The 23,543-nt window shown below is 43.6% G+C and overlaps 1 protein-coding gene across 1 annotated transcript in view; it reads left to right on the forward strand.

The window, feature by feature from the left end:
* Gnl3l (G protein nucleolar 3 like) overlaps positions 1 to 19,115 on the forward strand; it is a 32,752-nt gene extending 13,637 nt beyond the window's left edge. Inside the window, exons 6-16 of the mRNA XM_074063961.1 lie at positions 588 to 671; positions 834 to 969; positions 1,815 to 1,918; positions 3,693 to 3,837; positions 5,858 to 5,945; positions 6,692 to 6,866; positions 7,203 to 7,345; positions 7,663 to 7,799; positions 10,102 to 10,229; positions 13,692 to 13,914; positions 15,747 to 19,115. Coding sequence (XP_073920062.1) covers positions 588 to 671; positions 834 to 969; positions 1,815 to 1,918; positions 3,693 to 3,837; positions 5,858 to 5,945; positions 6,692 to 6,866; positions 7,203 to 7,345; positions 7,663 to 7,799; positions 10,102 to 10,229; positions 13,692 to 13,914; positions 15,747 to 15,829 — 1,446 coding nt within the window. The 3' untranslated portion in view covers positions 15,830 to 19,115. The remainder of the gene's footprint in view (positions 1 to 587; positions 672 to 833; positions 970 to 1,814; positions 1,919 to 3,692; positions 3,838 to 5,857; positions 5,946 to 6,691; positions 6,867 to 7,202; positions 7,346 to 7,662; positions 7,800 to 10,101; positions 10,230 to 13,691; positions 13,915 to 15,746) is intronic.
* The last annotated feature ends 4,428 nt before the right edge of the window (positions 19,116 to 23,543 follow it).

A 23,543-nucleotide genomic window follows, 5' to 3' on the forward strand; every position in this document is an offset into this window, starting at 1 on the left:
TGGGTCTATATACTCCTGTTTTAGATCCCAGCTTTTTTTTCTCTTTTGGCCATACTGGGGGTTGAATTCAGGGCCTCACACTTGCTCGGGTAAGCAATCTACCTCTTGAGCCACTCCACTAGCCCCTTTTGTGTTATTTTTGAGATAGGCTCTAGCTTTATGCTGGGGCTGGTCTAGACTATGATCTTCCTATTCGTGCCCACCACCCCCATCCCCTCCACCCCCGACCCCCTCCCATAGCTGGGATGGCAAGCACATGTGACATTGTGCCCAGCCATTGGTTGAAATGGGGGAATCTTGCAGTCTTTTTGCTTGGACTGGTCTCAAACCAAGATCCTCCTAATCTCTGCCTCCTGAGTAGCTAGGATTATAGGCTTGAACCACCTTTCCCGACCCAGATTCCAGCTTTTTTTGGTGGTCAAAGTTACTTTTAGGTGGACTGAGACTCCTGTGGTTTTCAAAATCAGGGTATATTCTCTCTCTCTCTCTCTCTTCCTCTTCCTCTTCCTCTCTGTCCTTCCTTGCTTATGTTACCTCTCTTCCCATGCTCTCCTTCTTCCTGTTGATCATTTTCTTTTCTCCTTTAGGAGGAAGTTTTGCAGGAATTAAATATGTTTCCTCAGCTGGATGATGAAGCCACAAGGAAAGCTTATTACAAGGAATTCCGAAAGGTACAGGATCCCAATCTATTTTCACTTCCTTTCCGTTTCTTTTTTACTGACTGAGATGGACCTTTTTTTTTTCATGGTCTTGTGTGACTGCTACCCAGTCTTTTTCCTGCCTTTATCTCCCCTGTCTGCTGTCTCTTCCCCACCCCATCCTCTGCCCTGCAGGTGGTGGAATACTCTGATGTGATTCTGGAAGTTCTGGATGCCAGAGATCCTTTGGGCTGCCGCTGTTTCCAAATGGAGGAGGCTGTCCTGCGGGCAGAAGGCAACAAGAAGCTCGTCCTGGTTTTGAACAAAATTGGTAGGTGTTGGGCAGGTATGGATAAGGCAGCAAAGGGGCCAAACATTCTCAAAAGAGTAGCTTGGACCAGACACTGAGACCCAGAAACTTAGTAGTATTCATAATAGTCACGTAAGGTAGGAATTCTTGTTCAAGTTTTCAAAGCCCGGAATATTTGAAGACACATAGAGTTCGGCACAAGGTGGGCTTGAAGCCTGTCTGCCTTTCAGTTCCCTCTTCTTGGCATTGAGCCATTCCTGTGACTGGACAATCCCAGTGGCCTCCTGTCTCCTCCTAAGCTAGAACCCAAAGACTGGTGCAAAAAAGAATATGGACTTGGGAGTAACTGAGGTCTGGGTCTTTTCATACTTGTGCTATTTTCTCTAACATTGGACAAGTCGTGTCATTTCTGAGAGCTCCTGTTTTCTCTAATTGTAAATGGTCTCAGCTCATAGATTTGTTGTGAAAATTAATGACAAAGTGCTTGGTATGTGGTCAATACTTCACAAACAATAGCCATTCTGTGATGATTATTCTTGACATTTGGCCCAACCTAGAGTGATCCAGAGAGAGGATGGGAAATACAGTCTTTGGGAGGTCTCTGGCACACTAACTTGGAAGGAAGACATCTGGGACCAAATAGCTAGTTTGTGCATTTTCCCTGAGAGAATAAGCCACCTCAGGGAGAGCCAACTTCCCATAGATAAGACTGTCCTTTTGTAACTCCAGCATAGGAACTGGCTGGGGAGTGAAAGGGCCAGTGGAGAAACCAGTTGGCAGGAGGTGGGCCTGGCCTCCTGTGTTTTAGAGCGAACCATGGAGGGGCTGTCCTCCTTAACAGTCCCACATGTTCCTGTTTTCCCCAGACCTGGTTCCCAAGGACATTGTGGAGAAGTGGCTGGATTACCTTCGAAATGAGCTGCCAACTGTGGCTTTCAAGGCTAGCACCCAGCATCAGGTTAAAAACCTGGTAAGCTTGGGGTCAGGGGCATGTAACCTCTTTCAATGTAGCCTGGGGCCAGGGTTGGGGGGAAGGGGGTTATGACTTGGAATGGGCCCTCCAGCTCTGTAGTAATTGAATTGGGCTTCAATTTTGAGCTTTTTGTGTCTTCATTTTAATTTCTTTTCTTCCTGTATCATTGCCCTTTAGGAAGTATGTTTTTTTCCCCAGCTGTAAGGATAATACATCCTATCTTAGGAAATTTGGAAAATATAGTTAAGTACTTGTTAGTTTTTCTGAAAATACATACTTCTGTTTATTTTTCTTTTGAGAATAGATTATAATACTTCCTAATGATATCATTACTATAGAAATACATTTTCATTATAAAATATTTCAGTGTTGCAGAAATATTGGTTGCTTCTAGGGAGAGAAATTGGGTGTTGGGTGACACGTTTCAATTTTGTACTAGGTATTAAACTTACTTCTTGCAGTGCTGGGGATGGAACCCAGGGCTTCTGTATGCTAGGCAAGTGCTGTACCACTGAGCTATTCTTCAACCCCTAGTTTCTAATTTTTCATCATTATAACCAGGGCTTCGCTTCTACAAATATCCTTGCATATGTCCTTGGCATGTGGGCAAGTGTTGGTGTTGGTTAGGTACTGAGAGATGGTACAACTGGGTCATCCATAGGCTTTATGCATTTTACACTTTTCTAGACTGATAAATTGTTCTTCATAATGGCTGTACAGTTTGTTCTTCCATCAGTGGGTAGATGAATGTATGAGAGGGCCTCTCTTCCCTACACCCTTGCTCACACAGAGAGGAAAAGAGAAGAAAAGCCCTGTATGGGAGGGGTCACAGAAAGACTGAGTCCCTAAACTTTTTACTTTTATAGCACATACCTTTTTATTCCCAGGGTCATGTGATTGGTTCTCTCTCAAATCAACATTTTCCAGACAGAAATTTCCATATAAACAGGGTCAGTCTACATTGAATTTATTTAGATGGCATGGAACTTTTTTTTTTGGCAGCACTGGGGCTTGAACTCAGGGCCTCATAGTTGTTTGGCAGGTGCTGTACCACTTGAGCCACTCTGCCAGTCCTTTTTTTTTGTGTCAGGTATTTTCTAGATAGGGTCTCGCAAACCGTTTGCTTGGGCTGGCCTTGAGCCATGATCCTTCTGATCTCCGTCCCCTGGGTAGCTGGGATTATAGGCCTGAGCCGCTGGCGCCCAGTGGCATGAAACTTTTAAGTCTTTGAGAAACACAATATATCATTTATAAATTTTTGGCCTTTTCTCTGCAGTGTCAGGGATCAAATTTGGGTCTTGTGTATGCTCAGGCAAGTGTTCTATCTCCAAGCTACACACCCCAGCCTAATTTTTTGGCCCTTTTGATTGCAAACATGTTGTAAACATCCTTTTCGAACAACTGTATTCCATTTGTGTTCCTTAAGGGTATGCCTTTTGAGCCTGTTTCTTATTGATGGATATTTAGGTTAATTTCAATTTTGTGATATTAGAAACAATGCTGTGGAGGATAAAGGAAGAGGAAGGGCAGCCTGGGCAGAGGAGGTCACATTAGGAATAAAAATACGGAGACTGGGATGGTTTTGTACTGTGTGAGGAGTCAGGGAAAGTAGCCTGTAAGCTGAGTACCATCTCATCCCTGCTGAAGTAGGAGGGAGGGCAGGCATTCCTGTTGTGCACATGAGGGTACCGAGGCCAGGAGATCCTGAGTGTTTCCCTGCAGGAGAAATCTGGGCTCAGATGCCTGTTCTGTACTATCTCTTGTTTTCCAGAACCAGTCCACTGTGCCAGTGGGGCAGGCCTCTGAGTCACTGCTGAAAAGCAAAGCCTGCTTTGGAGCTGAGAACCTCATGAGGGTTCTGGGGAACTATTGCCGCCTGGGTGAAGTACGAACCCACATCCGTGTGGGTGTCGTGGGTAAGGCCTAGTAAAAACAGTCACGGGGCCTGTTCTCCTTCTTCAGCATATACTTTATTGGGGGAAAGGATCCTGGAAACTGTGTGTTGCCTCTTTATGGAAGAAGGGAGTGGTTCTAGGAGGGTTTTGTGATTTATAATTTGGATAGGGGGGCATGGGAAGGCATACTTAGAATCATCACTGTGTATTGAGTGTTAGAACCATGGGCCAAATACATAGTGCCAGGTTTGGAGTTGGTACTGTCTCATCCTGTCAGAGTTAATGGGAGGGAAGCATGACCATCTTCCTTGCACAGATATGAACACTGAGGCCAAGAGAAGGAAAAAGGGACTTGTGGAGCTCAGCACTATGTGAGACAAGGTAGAGCTGAGGCTCAAATCTGGGCCTTTCTGAAATCCATGATACCAAGAGAGGGATCATGAGAGGGGAATAAGGAAATTGAGAGAGGCAGAGGCATTATCAGGGAAAGTGAAGCTAAGAGAGGGACACATCAGAGAGAGAGTTGGACACTGGGAATACATAGATATGCATACTTGAATAGACACACAGGAAGGCAGAAAAAGAACAGGGAAGCCAGATGGCAGGGTTGGCGGGGGAATGGAAAGTAGAGACAAATTCAAGTTACAGAGTCATGGAGAGAGAGGGGAGGAGATACAACCCAAAAAAATGCTAGAAGGGACATTGAAAGGCGCATGCATGGAGACCTGCAGGGACATAAGAAGGATAGAGACAACCTGTGTATATAGATGTGCAGGCATATGTACCCAAAGAAAGAACTTAGACACAGATTGAGATTTGAGAGAGGTAGACATAGATGTAGAAGAACACATAAAAGTAGACTAAATACACATACGGATCCACAAACACACACGTAGCATCATGTACAGAACCAGAGGAGGCACATGTGAAGATACAGACTCAGAGGCAAAATGCATGCACATCAAGTCCTATCCACAATACTCATCCTAGCTCTGCTTCACCAAAGCAAACAGAGCCACACATGTGCCCAGATACACTATTATCCTCTGACACAACCCAGAGTCACAGAGATACAAATACACATGTCTATGATAAGACAGATGAATGTACTTGTGTAGAGAGAGATTGAGGCACAGAGAGAGAGGGATAGGAAGACACAAAGAGAAAAAGAGCCTCAGTGACACAGGTATAGGGAGTATACACACAGAGAGATGGGCCCCAGAGAGGAGGAACGTGGTTAGCAAGAGACTGACAGGAGTTAGCATAGAAAGAATTACAAAAAAGGCAGAATTGGGGTGGCAAGAAAGGACAATGGCCAGAATGAGAAAGAGATGCTTAGATAAGACATACACAGAGAAATAGAGTTGCTAGAGACATAAAAGCCATCATATTTGAAATGAGAATGACCAAGAGACACACTGAAAGAGAGAGGTGTAGAGAGACTTCCAGGTTGGGGATGGGTAACTCCAGGCACATATATGAGAGAGTAGTAGTAGTAGACACTGTTAAATTCTCATTCACATTGAAAACAATGAGAATGAGAGATCCATTGAGGGAGAAACACATAAAGATATCATGGGCTGAAAGCAGCTCATAGGTGCCTAAATACAAAAACAGACCATAGGCAAAGACAGCTGCACAGAGAGACCAGCATCTGGACATGAATCCCTTCTCCCCAGGGGGAGTACGCACCAGAACAGATGGTTTTCTTTTTCATAGACTCTTCCTGAAGTCTACCTTCTATTGGATCATGTTTGTGAGACCTTGTATTGAACATTTCTCCAGGCTGGTTGTTGGTGGGAGGTCAGTGTCACATTTAGAGGGACAGGTCTACTCAGTTAGCTGTTCACTAAAAGAGGAAAGAGCTAGAATGATCCTGTAGGGGCTTGGGCAGGGCCTGGGATGGAAGGCAGAAGCCAGGCTCTATTTTTGACTTGTTCATGGCCTGGTCACTGCCCCTGCCAGGGCCTTACTCACACAGGCTGGCCTGAATGTTCCTGGGGGTTCTTTCTGCCCTGAGCTATCTGCTGCTACTTTGCAGGTCTTCCCAATGTTGGCAAAAGCAGTCTGATCAATAGTCTGAAGCGCAGCCGTGCATGCAGTGTGGGAGCTGTTCCTGGCATCACCAAGTAAACACCTGCTACTTCCCTACTATACAACTCCTTGATAATTACCATTTCTCCCATCCCTCATGTCTTCAGCTCCCATTACTTTGCTAATTTTGGACCATTTTCTGATTCTTCCCCTGGCATGGTAATCCCACTAAAAGTCCTCATGTACCTGACACCTCCTAGTGGTGGTAGGTACTGGCTCCCCACTGGGTGCTTCCTCATTAGCTTCTTTTTTTTCAATGATGGGATTTGAACTCAGTGTCTCACACTTGCTAGGCAGGCACCCTACCACGCCACTCCACCAGCCCTTTTTTTGTTGGATATTTTTAGAGATAGGGTCTTGCAAAGTATTTGCCTGGGATGGCTTCAAACCCCAATCCTCCTGATCTCTGCCTGCCAAGTAGCTAGGGTTATAGGCTTGAGCCACTGGCTCCTGGTTCCTCATTAGCTTCTTGAAGCCCCCTAAGCACTGTGCAAGATTGGACCACTCGTGCATAGCTATATTGCTTAGATGAAGCAGCTGAGGCCCAGAGAGTCAGAAGAGTTCCCAAGCTCCCACAGCTTAGTCCTCAATGGCAGAGGCTAGATTTTAGAATTAGTCCTAGGTCTGTGGGGCCCCAGAACTCCCTGGTTCTATTTCTCTCTACCTCATCTGTAAGGCTCTCTCCCCTCACTCCTTTACCTTCCCCCAACCTCCCCAGGTCCATCCTTTGTGGCTGGATGCCAGAAACATCCAGGCCTCCTTTCTTCTCTCTTACTCCCAGGTTCATGCAGGAAGTTCACCTGGACAAGTTCATCAGGCTGCTGGATGCTCCAGGCATTGTCCCAGGACCCAACTCAGAGGTGGGCGCTATCCTGCGCAATTGTATACATGTGCAGAAGCTGGCGGACCCTGTGACCCCGGTGGAGACCATCCTGCAACGCTGCAACTTAGAGGAGGTATGCAGCAGGGCCCCTGGTGGATGTCCTTTCTTACTGTTCCCAGAGAACTCCACTTTTCTTTTTCTTTCTTTCTTTTCTATTCTTTTTTAAAAAATTTTTGTGGCAGTACTGGGGATTGAAGTCAGGGCCTCAAGCTCACTAGGCAAGTGCTCTACCACTTGAGCCATGTCCCCAGTCCTTTTGCTTTTTGTTCTTCAGATAGGGTCTTGTGCTTTGGCCCAGGCTGGCCTCAGACTGGGATCCTTCTGAGTAGCTAGGATTACAGGCATGCACCACCATGCCTTATAGCACTCCACTGTTCCTCATGACTTCTCTCCTTCCTCCCTTTACCAGATTTCCAACTATTATGGTGTATCTGGGTTCCAGACCACTGAGCACTTTCTGACTGCAGTAGCTCACCGCTTGGGGAAGAAGAAGAAGGGAGGAATATATAGTCAGGAGCAGGCTGCCAAAGCTGTCCTGGCTGACTGGGTGAGGTGAGGAAGGGGCTAGCATGAGGCTTGTTGGGAGGCTGGCTCTACCAGGGCTTATATGTGTTCATTGCTGCCAGTGGGGCTGCCTGACTTCCAGGGTCCAGTGGTCAGAGACAGCTGAGGCACTAGCACATGTCTCGCTCGGGGCTTTATACTCAGTGATTGATTATCCAGCAACTAAGCCCATTATTGTTCATAAGCCACTGTCTGTGTTTTCTTGTTCCTTAGTGTTTTCTGTTTTGCACATTCATCCTCTTTTTGATTGGTCATTTGTTCTTTTAATGATATCACCAACACTCTCCCACCACCTCCTAATGCAGTGGGAAGATCAGCTTCTATATACCACCACCACCTACCCACACTCTGCCCGCCCATCTCAGTGCTGAGATTGTTAAGGAGATGACTGAGGTCTTTGACATAGAGGACACCGAGCAGGCCAATGAAGACACAATGGAATGTAAGTGTGAATGGCTAGGTGCACTTGGTCTTATCCTAGTGGAACCACCTAGACCTGATGACTGATCCCACATTTGATCTCCCCTCCCTTATCCCTACTTGGGCTCTGGATAGGTTTAACCAGCTTTAGGATTAATTTAATCTCCTGTAAGGTAGAGTGTTCTAATCTGAGCCATGAGGAGTTGTTGGTGGTGATGGTTGTAAGCTTTTGGTAGATAGGAAAGTCCACAAAGTATCTGGTTAACCCCTTAAGGTGCTCTGGAAATAAGAGGCTCCATTCCAGTCTCTTGGGACCTGGAGTGGATTTAAACATTCCTACCCCCCTTTTTTTTGTGGTACTGGGGTTTGAACTCAGGGCTTCATGCTTGCTAGGTAGGTGCTCTACCACTTGAGCTATGCCCCCAGCCAAAATATTCCTTTCAATAGCCCCCTTTTGCAGGCATGGGTTCCTGCCTATAATCTCAGCACCCAGGAGACAGAGGTGGGAAGATCCAAGTTCAAGCCACCCTTGTTGCATAGTGAGAGTCTGTCTCCAAAACCAACCAAACAGAAAACTCCTTTTTTCTACTGTTGCCCTAGGCTTCTTCACAATCACTTCAGATGCATTCCTAGATTTTCCTTCTTATCCGTACTGGTCAGTGAAGTCTCCAAGTCACAGAAAGGTTGCATTGGCCAAAAGGCACATAGATAGTGGCAGGCAGGGTTAGCTTTGGAACCAGCTCTTCTGCCCCGTTGTCTTAAGACTCCTAGCTCAGAGTAGCTATGTGGTTAAAAGTATGGACTGCCTGCATTCAAATCCAAGCTTTGCTCTGTATTAGCTATGTGATGTTGAACAAAGTATTTCACTTTTCCCTGTCTCAGTGACATCATTTATAAAATAGGGGCAATAGAACCTACTGTATAAGTCGTCTTGAAGATTTATTTAATGTGTAAAAGAGGGGCAAAGGGCATAGCTCAGTGGTACAATTCATGCTTAGCATGTACAAGGCCCGGGATTTGAACCTTGGCACCAAAAAAAAAAATGTAGAACAACAGTCTGGCGTAAAGTAAAGAAATGTTCGTAAATGTTAGCTGTTATTTGCTGGAGTATATAGAAACTTGTGAGAAAGTTTCTTCTCTTCAGGCACTACCCCTGCAGCTCTGGCATATGGCTCCTGCTTCTTTCTCTACCCTGTCCAAGAAAGGTACCCATTGTTCCCTGGGCCTATGTGTAGACACTCTGTGGTGGTTGAGAAAGGCCTGGCTTCTGGTTTCTGTTTCTCTTAAGGGCCAGCCATTTTCCTTCTCTGAGTCTTCTTGTGTCGTTGGATTACTAATAAGTTTAAGAGGACTTGCCTGCTTCCTAGTTTATTGCTTCTGTGGCCTCGGGCAAGTCAGCCCCTTGCTGAACTTTTGTTTCTGCTTTTATCAAGTGGACAGTTGAGAGAGATTAGAGCTCATGTTCTTTTGAAGCTTGACCCTGAACGTAAGGGCAAGAGGGACTCTATCACTGAGAACATGTTTTACCAAAAGATTGAGGTGTGGGGAATTGAGAAGGTGGGGAAGAGGTTAGTGGTGAAAGGTTTTGGGAGGAGTTGGTACTAGCACTGGATCTTGAAGGGTGAGTAGACTCAGGGAGTCGATTGGGGTCAAGGTTGTAAAGCTAAAGCAGGTGTGAGGATAGCTAGTGTGGCACAAGGCAGCAGGCATATCTGAGGGTTGTGATGGAGGCCCACTCTCTGCAAGAGGCCAAAGGGAGGAGGAGTCTTTTTTGGTCCTAGGAAGAGAATCTCATTGGCTGCCATTTACAGAGCAGCATTGCTATTGGGCCAGAGTATTTCAGGTGTTTTCTGCTGAGTCTCACAGCAGTCTTGTGAATAGGGCTTGTGGAACTCCACCCCCCACCTTTTTGTGGTACTGGGGTTTGAACTCAAAGCCTACACCTTGAGCCACTCCACCAGCCCTTTTTTGTGATGGGTTTTCTTTGGAGATAGGGTCTCACGAACTATTTGCCCAGGCTGGCTTTGAACCATGATCCTCCTGATTTCTGCCTCCTGAGTAGCTAGGATTATAGGCGTGAGCCACCAGTGCCCAGCATTGGAACTCCCATTTTTTGCATGAGCAAGCTGAGGATCTGGGACCAGCTCCCAGCAGGCATGTGTCCATTACAAAACTCACGTTTTTAATCCTTTGTCATGTAGCCTCTGAGCAGGAACAAATGGGGCTGCCCACCCAACTGATCAGCACCCACATATCCTTTTTGCTGAGGCCTGACCAGAGGGCTTGCAGCAAGGTCCCTGACAATGATGTTGGTTGTGTTAAAGGTTTGGCCACAGGAGAATCTGATGAGCTGTTGGGTGACACAGATCCTCTCGAAATGGAAATCAAGTGGCTCCATTCCCCGATGGTGAAAATAGCAGATGCCCTTGAAAATAAAACCACTGTCTACAAGGTACCTGTCTGCTTCTTCATGATAGCCCTCTACCTGGGGTTCTGGGAGGTGGTTAGTCCCTTCCACTGAGCTACGAGTTAGTGAGGTATGAGTGGTGCCAACTCCCTCAGTGCTGGTTGCAGCCCATAGAACAGGTAACACTATCTCATCACCCAGTTGTTCACCTGGTATCCTAAGATCCCATACATTGTTAGTCACCAAGTCCCATGGCTTCTCCCTCCCTAAGCTCTTGAGAATCTGTCAGTTCCTTTTCATCTCTGCCATTCCTATAACCATAGAATAAGCTTCTAGTCTTCAGCTTACCTGGATTTTTGGTGTCTCTGTCTCTCTCTCTTTTTTTTGGTGATATTGGCGTTTGAACCCAGAGACTTGTAGGTAGGCACTCTACCACTTGAGCCACAAATCCATCCCTTTTTGCTTTAGTTTTACTTTTCAGGTTGGGTCTCATACTTTTTGCCAGCACCAGCCTCTAACCACAATCCTTCTACCTCCACTTTTTGTATAGCTGGGATTACAGAAGTGGACTGCTATGCCTGGCTTGTTTGTTGAAATGGGGTCTTGCTGACTTTTTGCCCAGGCTGGCCTCAAACTGTAGTCTCTGCCTTCCACATAGTTGGTGTGAGTCACTGTGTCCTGGCTGCCCCGTGGTTTCCAATGGCCCAAACTGGCCATGTTACCTCACCTATTTAAACTTCTTTCCTGGCTCCCCAGTACCTACATAATCAAGTCCTTATGTCTGAGGCCTACTCTTCAAGACCTGTATGTGACTCCAGGCTTTTTTTTTGTAGCCATTACTTCTGACAGTCCCCCCTCATCTCTGCCCTTCCAAAGTTCAGGTTTTAGTAGATTTTAGATACAGACATCCGCACTCTGATGCACTTGGGGTGGTGGCAGCTGTGGGGGTGGATGTTAGGACAGCATGGATCTAAGGGCTCTGATACAATACCTGGGGGTCAGGGAAGTCTCCTTGAGCCACATTTTGAAGGCTGAGTTCTCTGGGCAGGGGGTTAGACCATGCTTATGCATTGGCCCAAATGGATGAGAGTGTGGGGTTTTAAGGAAATGACTGGTGCTATGAAGTGGCTGGAATGGGAAATGGGAACGCGGAGTCTGGGGTCCGATTACAGAATGCCTTGACTTTGACTACACCACAGGCAGCAGGAAAACACTAAAAGTTATTTTTTTCTGGGTCACAGTTTTTTCCCCATTTTGGTTATTGTTTTTTTCTTTTTCTTTTTTAACTGGGTAATATGTGTACTAAAGGGTGGATAGTGAAAAGTAAGTTTTCATCCTACTTCTTGTGCCCTCCTTAGAGACAGTCACTATTAGCAGGCTTTTGGATGTCCTTTCAGTGCAGTTCCATACTTATATGCACATAAAAGTAGCTGCAGATAACTATTTTATTTTACTGCTTTGGCCATGCTGGGATGGAACCTAAGACAAATGCTGTGCCACCAGGCTACATCCCCTGCACCAGATAACTTTTAATTATAATGGTGGCATCCTGGACTGGAGTTGTGGCTCAAATGGTAAAGCTTCTGAGGTGGGAGGGAAAAAAAGGACACAAAATGGTAGCATGGGATTCTTGTTGTTCTGCACTTCGCTTATTTCATCTTGGAGATTGTTCCACATGATTACATTAAGAACTGTCCTTTGTTTTTCATGGCTACATGATATCTGGAAGGCTTTCTTAAGCAAGGAAGTAATAAGGTCAGGCTTGTATATTAGAACAATAACTTAGAAAGAGGAGGGCTGGGGTGGGGTCAGTGAGTTCAGGAAGGAAGCTAGCCCCTCCTCAGTCCATAAGAGAAGGTGAAGTCTGAACTTGAGCAGTGACAGAAATCACAACATTCCCATCCTCACATAATTTCAGAGGTTTCTCCACTGCTCAGAGGAAAACAAGTGTGAAGTTGTGTTTTATGGTTAATATTTTTCACCGAGAATGTATCATTATATCTCATAAACCAGTAAGTGGTTTCCTCTTTTATATACTACAAATCCTAGGCTTAGTCTAGGTCCCTCAACAGGGCCACTCATTGCACAACTCCACGATACTGTTTAGGTATACTGTGTTGTGAATGGTGTCAATGCTACCAACCCCAATGTGGTACAGTGTGGTAGTTTTGCTCAGACACACCCATATTGTCTTTTCCCTACTACAGGGTATTGGGTGGTCATACACATAGGCTTTGGGAGCCCAACTGCTTGGGTTCTAATTTATTCCACTGCTTACCAGCTGTGTGACCTCAGATGTCTTGTTTGTCATAGCATTCTTACAAGGATTAAATTAATTAATACCTATGCACGAAGGAGTTAATACAGTCACACAATGCTTAACAATGAGAATATGTTGAAAGGTGCATTGTTAGGTGATTTCGTTACTGTGCACATATCTTTGCGTGTACTTGCACAAAGTAAGACAGCTATAACAGGCAGTATAATCTCATGGGACTACCATTGTATATGTAGCCCATTGTTGCCTGAACCATCTTTATATGGCACATGACTACATATGTACTTATGTATGTAGATGCATAGAATGGTACCTGGTACATACTAAGCTTCCTGTTAATACTGGCTTTTACTACTCATATGTTCCTCTGACTCCTGCCACACAGATACCCTTTTTGGTGTCCATGGATACCCTGTGTTTTCCCAGTGTTCAGTCAGGAGTGACCCTCCTCATCCAGTTACCACTATGTTGACCACCACCATTGCCCCCAGCCTCTTAGTCACTCATCTTTCATGTCCCTAATGGGCAAATAGTATACTCTGACTTGTATGATTGTAGTTGCATCCTCCTTAGTGTGGTTGCTCCCTAAAGGTAGAACTGAGTCTGACTCATTTCTCCACCTCCAACATTGTCCCCATAGAGCTGGGCATAAAATAAGTGTCAGAAAATATTTGTTGAGTAAGACCTTGAAGGGTCACTTAGCAAAGGATCATTTAATAACCAGTTGTCATTGATTAAGCAACTCTACTTTAAAAATTTTATTCTTGTAAAAGCCATGTAAGCTATCCATTATCTACCCCAGTTTTTTTGTGTGGAAGGGGGCTGGGGTTTGAACTCAGGGCTTTGTGCTTGCAAAGCAGGTGCTCTACCACTTGAGCCACACCTCCAGTCCATTTTGCTGTGGTTAATTTGGAGGTGGGGTCTTGCAAACTACTTGCCCAGGCTGGCCTTGAACTGTGATCCTCCTGATCTCACCCTGCCAAGTAGCTAGGATTATAGGTGTAAGTCACCAGCACCCAGCACCCACCCCCATTTGATAGTTGAACACACTGAGGCTGAGAGGTGAACTAAGAACCTACTAGTATGTGGTGGAGCCAGAATTGGAACCTATTTTCTGTATGGCTCTAGGTTCCCTCTTTTTATCCAAGCCTTCCCCTGCCTCCTCTGCAGAAGTCTTTGCATGTCTTCTGGAAATCAAGACCTCACCATTATACTCTTTCTCTCCCCAGATTGGAGACCTTACTGGGTATTGCACAAATCCAAACCGTCAACAGTTAGGGTGGGCTAAACGTAATGTAGACTACCACTGCCCCAAGAATAATGGTGTGGTAAATGTCAGCTCAGTGGACCGCCGCCCGATGCTGCAGAGGATCATGGAGACAGACCCACTGCAACAAGGCCAGGCTCTAGCATCCGCCCTGAAGAATAAGAAGAAGATGCAGAAGCGTACAGGTGGGAGTACCTGACCACTCCTATGCTCTGGAAAGGGCTACCTGGGGCTTGGATTAGAGGTTCCTGAATAAGCATCTCTGTGTGTCCAGTTCCAGGCTTAGGTTAGGGTGCAGGAATGCTCAACTACTAGCAAGTGGTTCTCAAACTTAAGCTTGCATCAGAATCACCAGGAGGAGGGTTTGGTAAAACAGATTTCAAGGGCCAGGGATGTAGCTCAGTGGTAGAGTGCTTGCCTCTCGCATGTGAATGGTTTGATCCCCAGCCCAAACAAACAAATAAATAAAACAAAACAACCAACTAAAATACTCCACAGATTTCTGGGGACCACAGTTAGAGAACCACTAGCCATGTCATATAGCCACGTTTATCAGGTGCTTTCTATGTGTTAGGTAGTAACAGCCTATATATAATTTTTGCTGTACTAATAGGTAGTACACTCAAAATCTTAAAGGATATACACTAAAATCTCTCTCCAGGCCTCCCCTCTTAGGCAACCAGTTAGTTTCTTGTATCACTTTCCCGAAATAGATGCATAAACAAATACCTATATATTCTAGTCCACTGAGCACAGTTTTGCCTCATCATTTCAATTTGTCTTAGGATTATTTCCACGTTAATACACAGGAAAACTTTCCCCCTTCATTTTAATGGAGATCAGTTATATACTTGGCCCATTCAGGGTCTTTATACTATGTAATTGGTCCTCCATATGCCTGACTTCTGTATCACAGCTTCAACCAACTGAAAGTCAAAAATATTTTTAAAAATTGCATCTGTACTGAATATATACAGAATATATTTCTTGTCATTATTCCCTAAACAACACAGTGTAACAAGTATTTACGTTGTATTAGATATCGGAAGTAATCTAGAAATGTATACAGGAGAGTGTGTGCAGGTTATACGCAGATACTTTGCCATTTTATACTGAATCTGTGCATTTGTTACCCTCTAAATTCCCCATGGATCCTGAGTGATGATTGTACTTATCTTCACTAACTCATTGCAAAAATGTTAACCTCATTTGGCAAGTGAGGAAACTGAGGCCCACACACATTAAGTGACAAATTCAAGGTAAGATAACTAGTAATTGATGGAAGACAAAATGCATACCTAGGTAGGACTGATTGACCCTGTCAACCTTATATATGTTTAACTAGGCCATATTTCATAACTAAACATTTACTTGTGGCCTGACTCCACACTGAATTTTGGGAATCCAGGGATGAATTGCCCTTTAACTCCTACTCTCTTGTTAGGAAGTGGGGAGGAGACAGAACAGACATTGACAGTGCAGAGTGGTTACTCTGAAGACACAGGAGGCAGTGTGAGGGAACCTAACTTAGCCTTGGGTGGTGGTTAGGTAGGAGTGATCAGAAAAGATTTCCTGGAGAGGGTAGTCTTAGGGAATCTTGAGGAATAACAGGTGTGTCTAGAGAATGGGATGTGTGAGTGCGTGAACATTCAGGTTCAAAGCCAGTACTGCAGTGCTGCTCCTTTGCTGTGAGAGCTTTGGGGGATAATGGTGGAGTGCCAAGTTCATATGGTAGAGGAAAACTACTATTTTGTTACTTGGAAGGCACAAAAGTACTTGTAGCACTAGGGGTTTGAAATCCTGAGTTAGAAGCTATGTGATCAATTCACAGATAGACAAATGTATCTTCCTGTGAAGTTGAATGCCCACAGCCCACTAGTTGTTTTGTTTAGTGTTTGGGGGTACTTGAGCCAGTTTGGGAGCTTTGTGTAGACCAAGCTAGTTGTAGGGCAGTTGTGTAAGGCCTTCTTTTGGCAAACTAGTCACTAAAAGATTGCTTGTATTTCTCCATCTGCAGATAAAATTGCCAGCAAGCTGTCTGATTCCATGATGTCTGCCCTCGACCTTTCTGGCAATGGTGATGACAGTGCTGGTGACTGAATGGCTGATCTTTCCCCTCCCTCCAAGCAAGGGTTCCTGTGGTATGGGGGAATTCAGATGAAGGGGACTGGTTCTCCCACATCTCCCACACCACTGTTCCCATTATTATCTCCAGTAAAAAGTGTTCCCAGAGGCTGGAGCTGCCAGACCCAGTACCCTGTATTTAATTCCTGTTGTGTTTTCCAAGAGAAACATCAGTAGAACCCAAGCGCTTACAATGTAGCCCTACCCTCAATCCCAGTGTCCCACTCTGTAGCTTGATCTAAGGGCTGACCTCCCATAACCATCTTGGACAGGTGTATGTACAAACTAGAGACTAGACTGCTGATAGACCTGGGCATCCCTGGGAAGATTTTTTTTTTTTTTTTTTTACTATTTGACAAGCGAGCTCAGTGCCAAGCCTTTCTGCAATGGTCTGGCCATGTATCTCTTTCCAGGTCCACAGGTCCTTACCTGGGTGGCAGTTGGGGGAAGAGGAGAACAGTGATGAGCCTTCTTTCTTTGGCAGGTCTGGGGATAGAATAGAGGGAAAGAAGAGAATGCTGCTGTATGTGTTAAAAAACAAGGCACCTGTTGGAAGGGAGACTGGGTGCTTTAGGGGCAAGTCCCATATTGTCATTTGTGTGAATTTGGAGGAATCCCTTTAACTGAAGTAATCTGGCTGGGCCTCATCTTTATGTGACCTTGTCTCATCCAATGCCAGCATTTTGAATTCCATGATTCAAGAGGGTTCTGGTACCATTTATTCAGAGTGGTCTTCAAGAGAGTTGCTATAGTTGGGAGTGTATGAGCCAACTCTTCTTCCAAGTGTCTGCAAGCCATCCCATTGGAGTATAAGCTACCAACTCTGGGAGATCTTACCCCATCAGGAAGGGGCAGCAGGTCTTTGCAGTACTAGGGGCCTTGTATTAGCTTGTCATCTGTACGAAATACTTGGAAGTAACCAACTTATAAAGAGAAAAGGTTGATTTTGGCTTACAGCTTTAGAAGTTCCAGTCCATGATTGATTGGCTCCATTGGTTTGATCCTGTGATAAGGCAGTGTGTGGTACAGCAGACTCCCTTACCTCATGACCAGGAAGCATAGAAAAAAAAGGCCTGGGGTACCACATCAAGGACATGTCCCCAGTGACCTAAGGGTCTCTTGCCAGGCCCTCACCTCTTAATTTCCTGCACCTCCCACTAGTGCTACCCTGGGTGCAACCCTTTAACACATGGGTCTTTGGGGAACACTTGAGATCCGAACTCTAGCAAGGCATGAGATTGTTTTGTAATAACAGTCCCACTTCACTAGGGATTTTTGTTTCATGTACACAGCTTCTCTTCAGAGTTGACACATTTGAAGGAGGTGGGCATTACATTACTCCAGTCTTTGCCACCTACCCCAGACTTTCATACCACTCTTGGACCCATGCATACACTTTAGTTTTGGCCTTGCCTTTGTTTCTCAGGCTGACACCTCCTAATTTATCTAACCAGATCTTATGAGGACAAATGTGACAGGAACTAGGAAGCCATTGGCTGTAGGATGTTCAGGCAGGGAAGTGCAAACCACTTCTGCATTCAGGGGCAGCCAAAGGAAAATTGTGTACTGATTGAGCACAAACCATGGAGCGCCAGGATTTCGGTACCTCCATTAACCCATCGTACAGTTCTGCCAGTAAAGGATTAGGCTCAGAAAGTTGACAGAATATTCTCAAGACAACATTAAGCGGTGGTGCCAGGTTTGGAACACAAATTAATTAAAATCCTATGCCAGCATTTTCTTCTGCTTTGTACTACCTTCTAAACAAAGGCATGTTGATTAATTATCTGTGTGTCAGCCCCTGTTATTGAGTCCTTTAAATGCATTTTCTCTTTCTTGATTTTTTTTTAAAAAACTAGTAGTGTCTTGCTAGAGCTGTGCTCTCAAGAGTCTCCTTGAATGGGATCAAACTTATATTACACTATATCATCAAAATCTCCTGGTGGCTAATAGTGTTAAAATGAACAGTTGGATACCAGGAAAGCCAAGGCCACTTTGCAACTGTATGGAGTATCCTAATTTAAGACTTAAAATATTTTCTACTACTGGGGCCAGGCATGGAGGCTTCTGGGTCTAATCCTAGTGATTCAGGAGGCGTTGTTCAGAAGGATCATGGTTTGATGACAGACTGGGCAAAAAGTTGGTGAGATTACATCTCAACATACAATTTTCTATGATTAAGTAGTATTAATAAATACCACTAACAGAAGTGTGTAGATGAGTAAGATACAGCATGGGATTTGGCCAAAATCAAACAAGAACTAAAGTAGTTATGGCAGGATAAGAATTTGGGACTCCAGACGTTCTATCTACAGCATATCTCACGTTTTAACGTTTTATTTCAAGGGTCTCTATAGCTTAGGCTGGCCTACTACAGCCTCCCAAGTGCTAGGATTACAAGTGTATCCCACCACATCTGGCTAAATCTCATACTTCCTCCCACTCACTCCCTACCCCCAGTGATGGGGATTGAACCCTAGAATGTGCACATTCTACCACAGCTACACTGTCAGCCCTCAAGTTTAAAAAAAAGCAGTTTTTCAGTCTTTTTTTTTTAATTAAGGTATACTTTACATATAGTAAAGTTCATCCTTTAAGTTCTGTAGGTTTGGACATATGTATTCAGTGGTAAACTGCCACCACAATCAAGATACAGAGTATTTGCATCACCACCCAAAACTCTATGGACCCCTTTGTAGTCAACCCTTCCTCCTATCCTCAAATCCTGGCAGTTACTGTTTTCTGTCCCCATGGTTTTGCTTTAGCATAAATGGCATATAAATAGAATCATGGTCAGGTAAGCTTACTTGATATCAGTAGGTTTTTAAACTTTTATTTTAAAATACACATTTGAGTAAAATCTCCTGTGGTGTATAGTTCTAGCTGTGTAACCACTAACACTGTCAAGGAACAGAACAGTTCTATTAACCCAATCACACCAAATTAATTTCTTGCTACTTTCTAGTCAAATCCATTTCCCTCCACCTAACCTCTGACGATCACTGATTTGTTCTTTGACTTTGTAGTTTGTTTTGAAGAATGTCCTATAAGTGGAATTATATAGTATGTAACTTTTTGAGAATAAGTTGCTATGAATAATGTATTTGAGATTTATCCATGCTGTTAGTTGTACCAATAATTTGTATTTCTGAGTCTTACCCTATTGTGTGAACATACTACCATTTATCCATTCCCGAATTGAAGGACATTTTGGTTCTTTTGAGTTTGGGGAGATTATGAATAAAGCTGCTATAAATATTTACTTATGACTTTCTGTGTTTTCATTTCTCTAGAGTAACTACCTAGTGCTGAATTGCTGAGACATTAGGGTATGAACATTTCAGTTCCATATCCTCAGGTTGTTTCATTTTTTTTAGTGCTGGGAATGAAACTCAGGAATTTGAGCATGCTACATCCCCAGGTTTTTTTTTGTGTGGGACTGGAACTTGAACTCAGGGCTTTGCACTTAGATAGCAGGTGCTCTACTGTTTGAGCCACACCTCCAGTCCATTTTGCTCTGGTTATTTTAGAGGTGGGAGTCTCACAAACTATTTGCTCAGGCTGGACTGGAGCCACAATCCTCCTGATCTCTACCTCCCAAGTAGCTAGGATTATATGCATGAGCCACTGGTGCCCGGCTCTATTGTCAGTTTTTGGTATTAGCTATTCTAATGGGCATGCAGTGGTATCTCATTGTGGTTTTCTTTTTTTTTTTTTTGCAGTGGTACTGGGGTTTGATCTCATGGTCTCACACTTGCTAGGTAGGCACTCTACCCCCGAGCCACTCCACCAGCCCTCATGGTGGTTTTGATTTGCATTTCCCTAACGATAAATGATACTGAGCACATTTCATGTGCTTATTTACCATCCAGATATCTGTCTTCTTTTGTGAAATGTTCAAATCTCTTGCACATTTATTTTTTTCAGTGCTGAGGATCAAACCCAAGGTCCTTTTTCAAGTGCTATACCACTGAGCAACACCACCTACCCCTCTCTTGCCTATTTTCTATTGGATTGTTTTATTACTGTTGCGTTTTGAAGATTCTATGCTGGATAAAGTTCTTTATCAGATAACATGTTTTTTAATATTTTTTCCCAGTCTGTGGCTTACCTTTTTTGTGTGGCTTATCTTTTCATTCTTTAAACTTTCTTTTTTCATTATGGAAAAGCTTTATTGACATTTATTTTTTAAAATTGTGGCAAAATATACAAAACATAAAAGTTACCATCTTAACCATTTTAAGTGCTCAGTGACTGAAGTGAACCCATGTTACGGTGCAACCATCTCCAGCATCCATCTCTAGAACTCTTCATCTTACATAGCCGAAATCTGTGCCCATTAAATAATGACCTCACTTTCCTTCCACTCAACCCCTAGCAACTTTCTGTCTCTGCATTTGATTACACTAGGAACCTTACATAAGTGCAATCGTATAATATTTGTCTTTGTGTGACTGGCACATTTCAGTTAGCATAATGTCTTCAAAGTTCATCCATATAATCTATGTCATAATTTCCTCCCTTGTTTTTTGGTGTACTCGAGTTTGAACTCAGCCCTTCGTGTTTACAAAGCTGGTGCTCTACCACTTGAACCATACCTCCTATTCATGTCCCCCCCCCCACCTCTGGTTCTTTTGGAGATAAGACTTCTCAAATTATTTGCTCTGGCTGGCCTCAAACTGCAAGCCTCCTGATCTTGGCCTCCCAAATAGGATTACAGGCATGAGCCCTTGGCACTGGCTTATAAGAAGTTTTTTTTTTGTAGTTTTTTTTTTCTGGGGGGTGGCGCATTACTGGGGCTTGAACTCAGGGCCTCATGCTTGCTAGGCAGGTGATCTTACTGCTTGAGCCACTCTGCCAGCCAATTTACTCCCTTCTTAAGGCTGAATAATATTTCATTGTATGTATATCACCTTGTTCAGCTTCCAAGGTATAGTTTACAAATATATATTTAAGACCTATGATGTGATTGCTTTATTTAAGTGGTGCTGGGGATGAAACTAGAACTCATGCATGCTAAGCAAGCACTCTACCACTGAGCTACATTTCTAGCCCGTAAGAGTTCAATATTTTAGGACTCAACATATAAGTGAGATCCTGCAATATTTATCTTTCTGTGTCTGGCTTATTTCACTTGGCATAATCTTGTCCAGGCTCACTTATGTTGTCATGAATGGCAGAATATTCATGTATACACATGCACATATATACATGCACCAACCATATTTTTTTATCCATTCATCTATCTACAGGAAATCAGATTGTTTTAATATTTTGGCTGTTGTGAATAACAATGCAATGAATGTGAAAGTGCAGATATCTCTTAGGGATTATACTTCCTGTGGACATATACCTGGAACCACACGATAACTCTATTTTTTGGGGGAATCTCCATTCTGTTTTCCATAATAGCTGTACTAATTTACATTCCCACCAGCAGTGTATAAGAGTTCCTCTTAGGGGTTGGAGTGTGGCTCAAGTGGTAGAACACCTGCTTAGTAAGCATGAGGCCCTGAGTTCGAACCCCAGTACTGCCAAAATAAAAGAGTTCCTCTTTCTCTGCATCCTCTCTAAAATTGGTCTCTGGCTCTATTTTATTTTATTGTTTTTGCATTTACTTGCATGTGTATACATTGTTTAGGCCACCTCCCCTCCCTCACCCCCACCCCCTGCTCCCAGGCACAACCTGTTCTGCCCTCTTGTTTTTCGATTTTGTTGAAGAGAAAACACAAGAGATAAGAAAGATACAGCATTTTGCTAGTTTGAGATAAAGATGGCTATATAGAGAGATTCCTAGCTTTGCTTCCACGCACTTGTGTATTGCAACCCACGTTGGTTTATCTCTGCCAGACCTCTTCACTACTTCCTAGTCCCCTTCCCATAGTGACCTCTGCCAGTTTAAGATCACTATATTCAATCCTCTACGTGAACACATCAACCACATTCAAGTTTTAGGTTATTTTCCCTTTCCCTATTCCTCCCATGCGTGTTCTCCCCTTAGTGTGTGACCCATGTCCAATAATATAACTGCATTTGTTTTAGGTCTATAGTCTGCATATGAGGGAGAACATAAGATTTTTGGCCTTCTGAGCCTGGCTAACTTCGCTTAAGATAATGTTCTCCATTTCCATCCATTTACTTATGAATGACAAAATTCATTCTTCTCTGTGGGTGAGTAAAATTCCATTGTGTATAAATACATTTTCTCAATCCATTTGTTACTAGTGAGGCATCTTTGCTGTTTCCATAGCTTGGCTATTGTGAATAGTGCTGTAATAAACATGGGTGTGCAGGTGCCTCTGGAATAACCTGAATCACATTCCTTTGGGTATATCCCTAGGAGTGGTATTGCTGGATCATATGGCAGATCTATGTTTAGTTTTTTAAGGAGCCTCCATATTGTTTTTCAAAGTGGTTGTACTAGCCTACATTCCCACCAGCAGTGTATGAAGGTTCCTTTTCCCCCGCATCCTCACCAACATTTGTTGTTCTCGGTGTTTTTGATGATAGGTATTCTAACAGGGGTGAGGTGGAATCTTAGTGTGGTTTTGATTTGCATTTCCTTTATGGCCAGGGATGGTGAGCATTTTTTCATGTGTTTTTTTGGTCATTTGGACTTCTTCCTTTGAAAATATTCTGTATAGTTCAGTTGCCCACTTCTTTATTGGTTCATTGATTCTTGGGGAATTAAGCTTCCTGTATATTCTGGTTATCAGTCCTTTGATGTATAGCTAGCAAATATTTTTTCCCACTCTGTGGGTGGTCTGCTTCAGTTTAGAGACCATTTTTTTTGTTGTGCAGAAGCTTTTTAATTCCCTGTAGTTCCATTTGTCTACCCTTTCTCTTTGTTGCCGGGCTGATGGAGTTCTACTGAGGAAGTCCTTGCCTGTATCTGTTGCTTCCAGAGTATTCCCTGCTCTTTCCTGTACTAACTGAAAGGTTTTGGGTCTGATATTAAGGTCTTTAATCCACTTTGAGTTGATATTAGTACAGGTGACAAACAAGTATCTAGTTTCAGTTTTCTGCAGGCAGATAACCACTTTTCCCAGCAACATTTGTTGAAGAGGCTGTCTATTCTCCATCGTATGTTTTTGGCGCCTTTGTCAAAAATAAGGTGGATGTAGCTGTGTGGATTCATATCTGGGTCCTCTGTTCTGTTCCACTGGTCTTCATATCTCTTTTTGTGCCAGTACCATGCTGTTTTTACTGCTGTGGCTTTGTAATACAGTTTGAAGTCGGGTATTGTAATACCTCTAGCATTGCTCTTTTTGTTGAGTATTGCCTTGGCTATTTGCAGTCTTTTGTGTTTCCAAATGAACTTTAGGGTAGACTTCTCAACCTCTGTGATGAATGTTATTAGGATTTTGATGGGAATTATGTTGAACATGTAGATTGCTTTTTGGTAGTATAGCCATTTTTACTATGTTGATTCTTCTAATCCATGAGCACGGGAGATCTCTCCACCTTCCGTAGTCTTGGATCTCCTTCTTCAGTGGTTTGTAGTTCTCCTTATAGTGGTTATTTACATCATTTGTTAAGTTTAAGTTTATTCCTAGGTATTTGATTTTTTTCTGAGGCTATTGTAAATGGAATTGTTTTCCTGTATTCTTTCTCAATTTGTTCATTGTTGGTGTATAGAAAGGCTACTGACTTTTGAAAGTTGATTTTGAATCCTGCCACATTGCTGAAG

This window comes from Castor canadensis, chromosome X, assembly GCF_047511655.1.
Source record: "Castor canadensis chromosome X, mCasCan1.hap1v2, whole genome shotgun sequence".
NCBI lineage: Eukaryota > Metazoa > Chordata > Mammalia > Rodentia > Castoridae > Castor > Castor canadensis.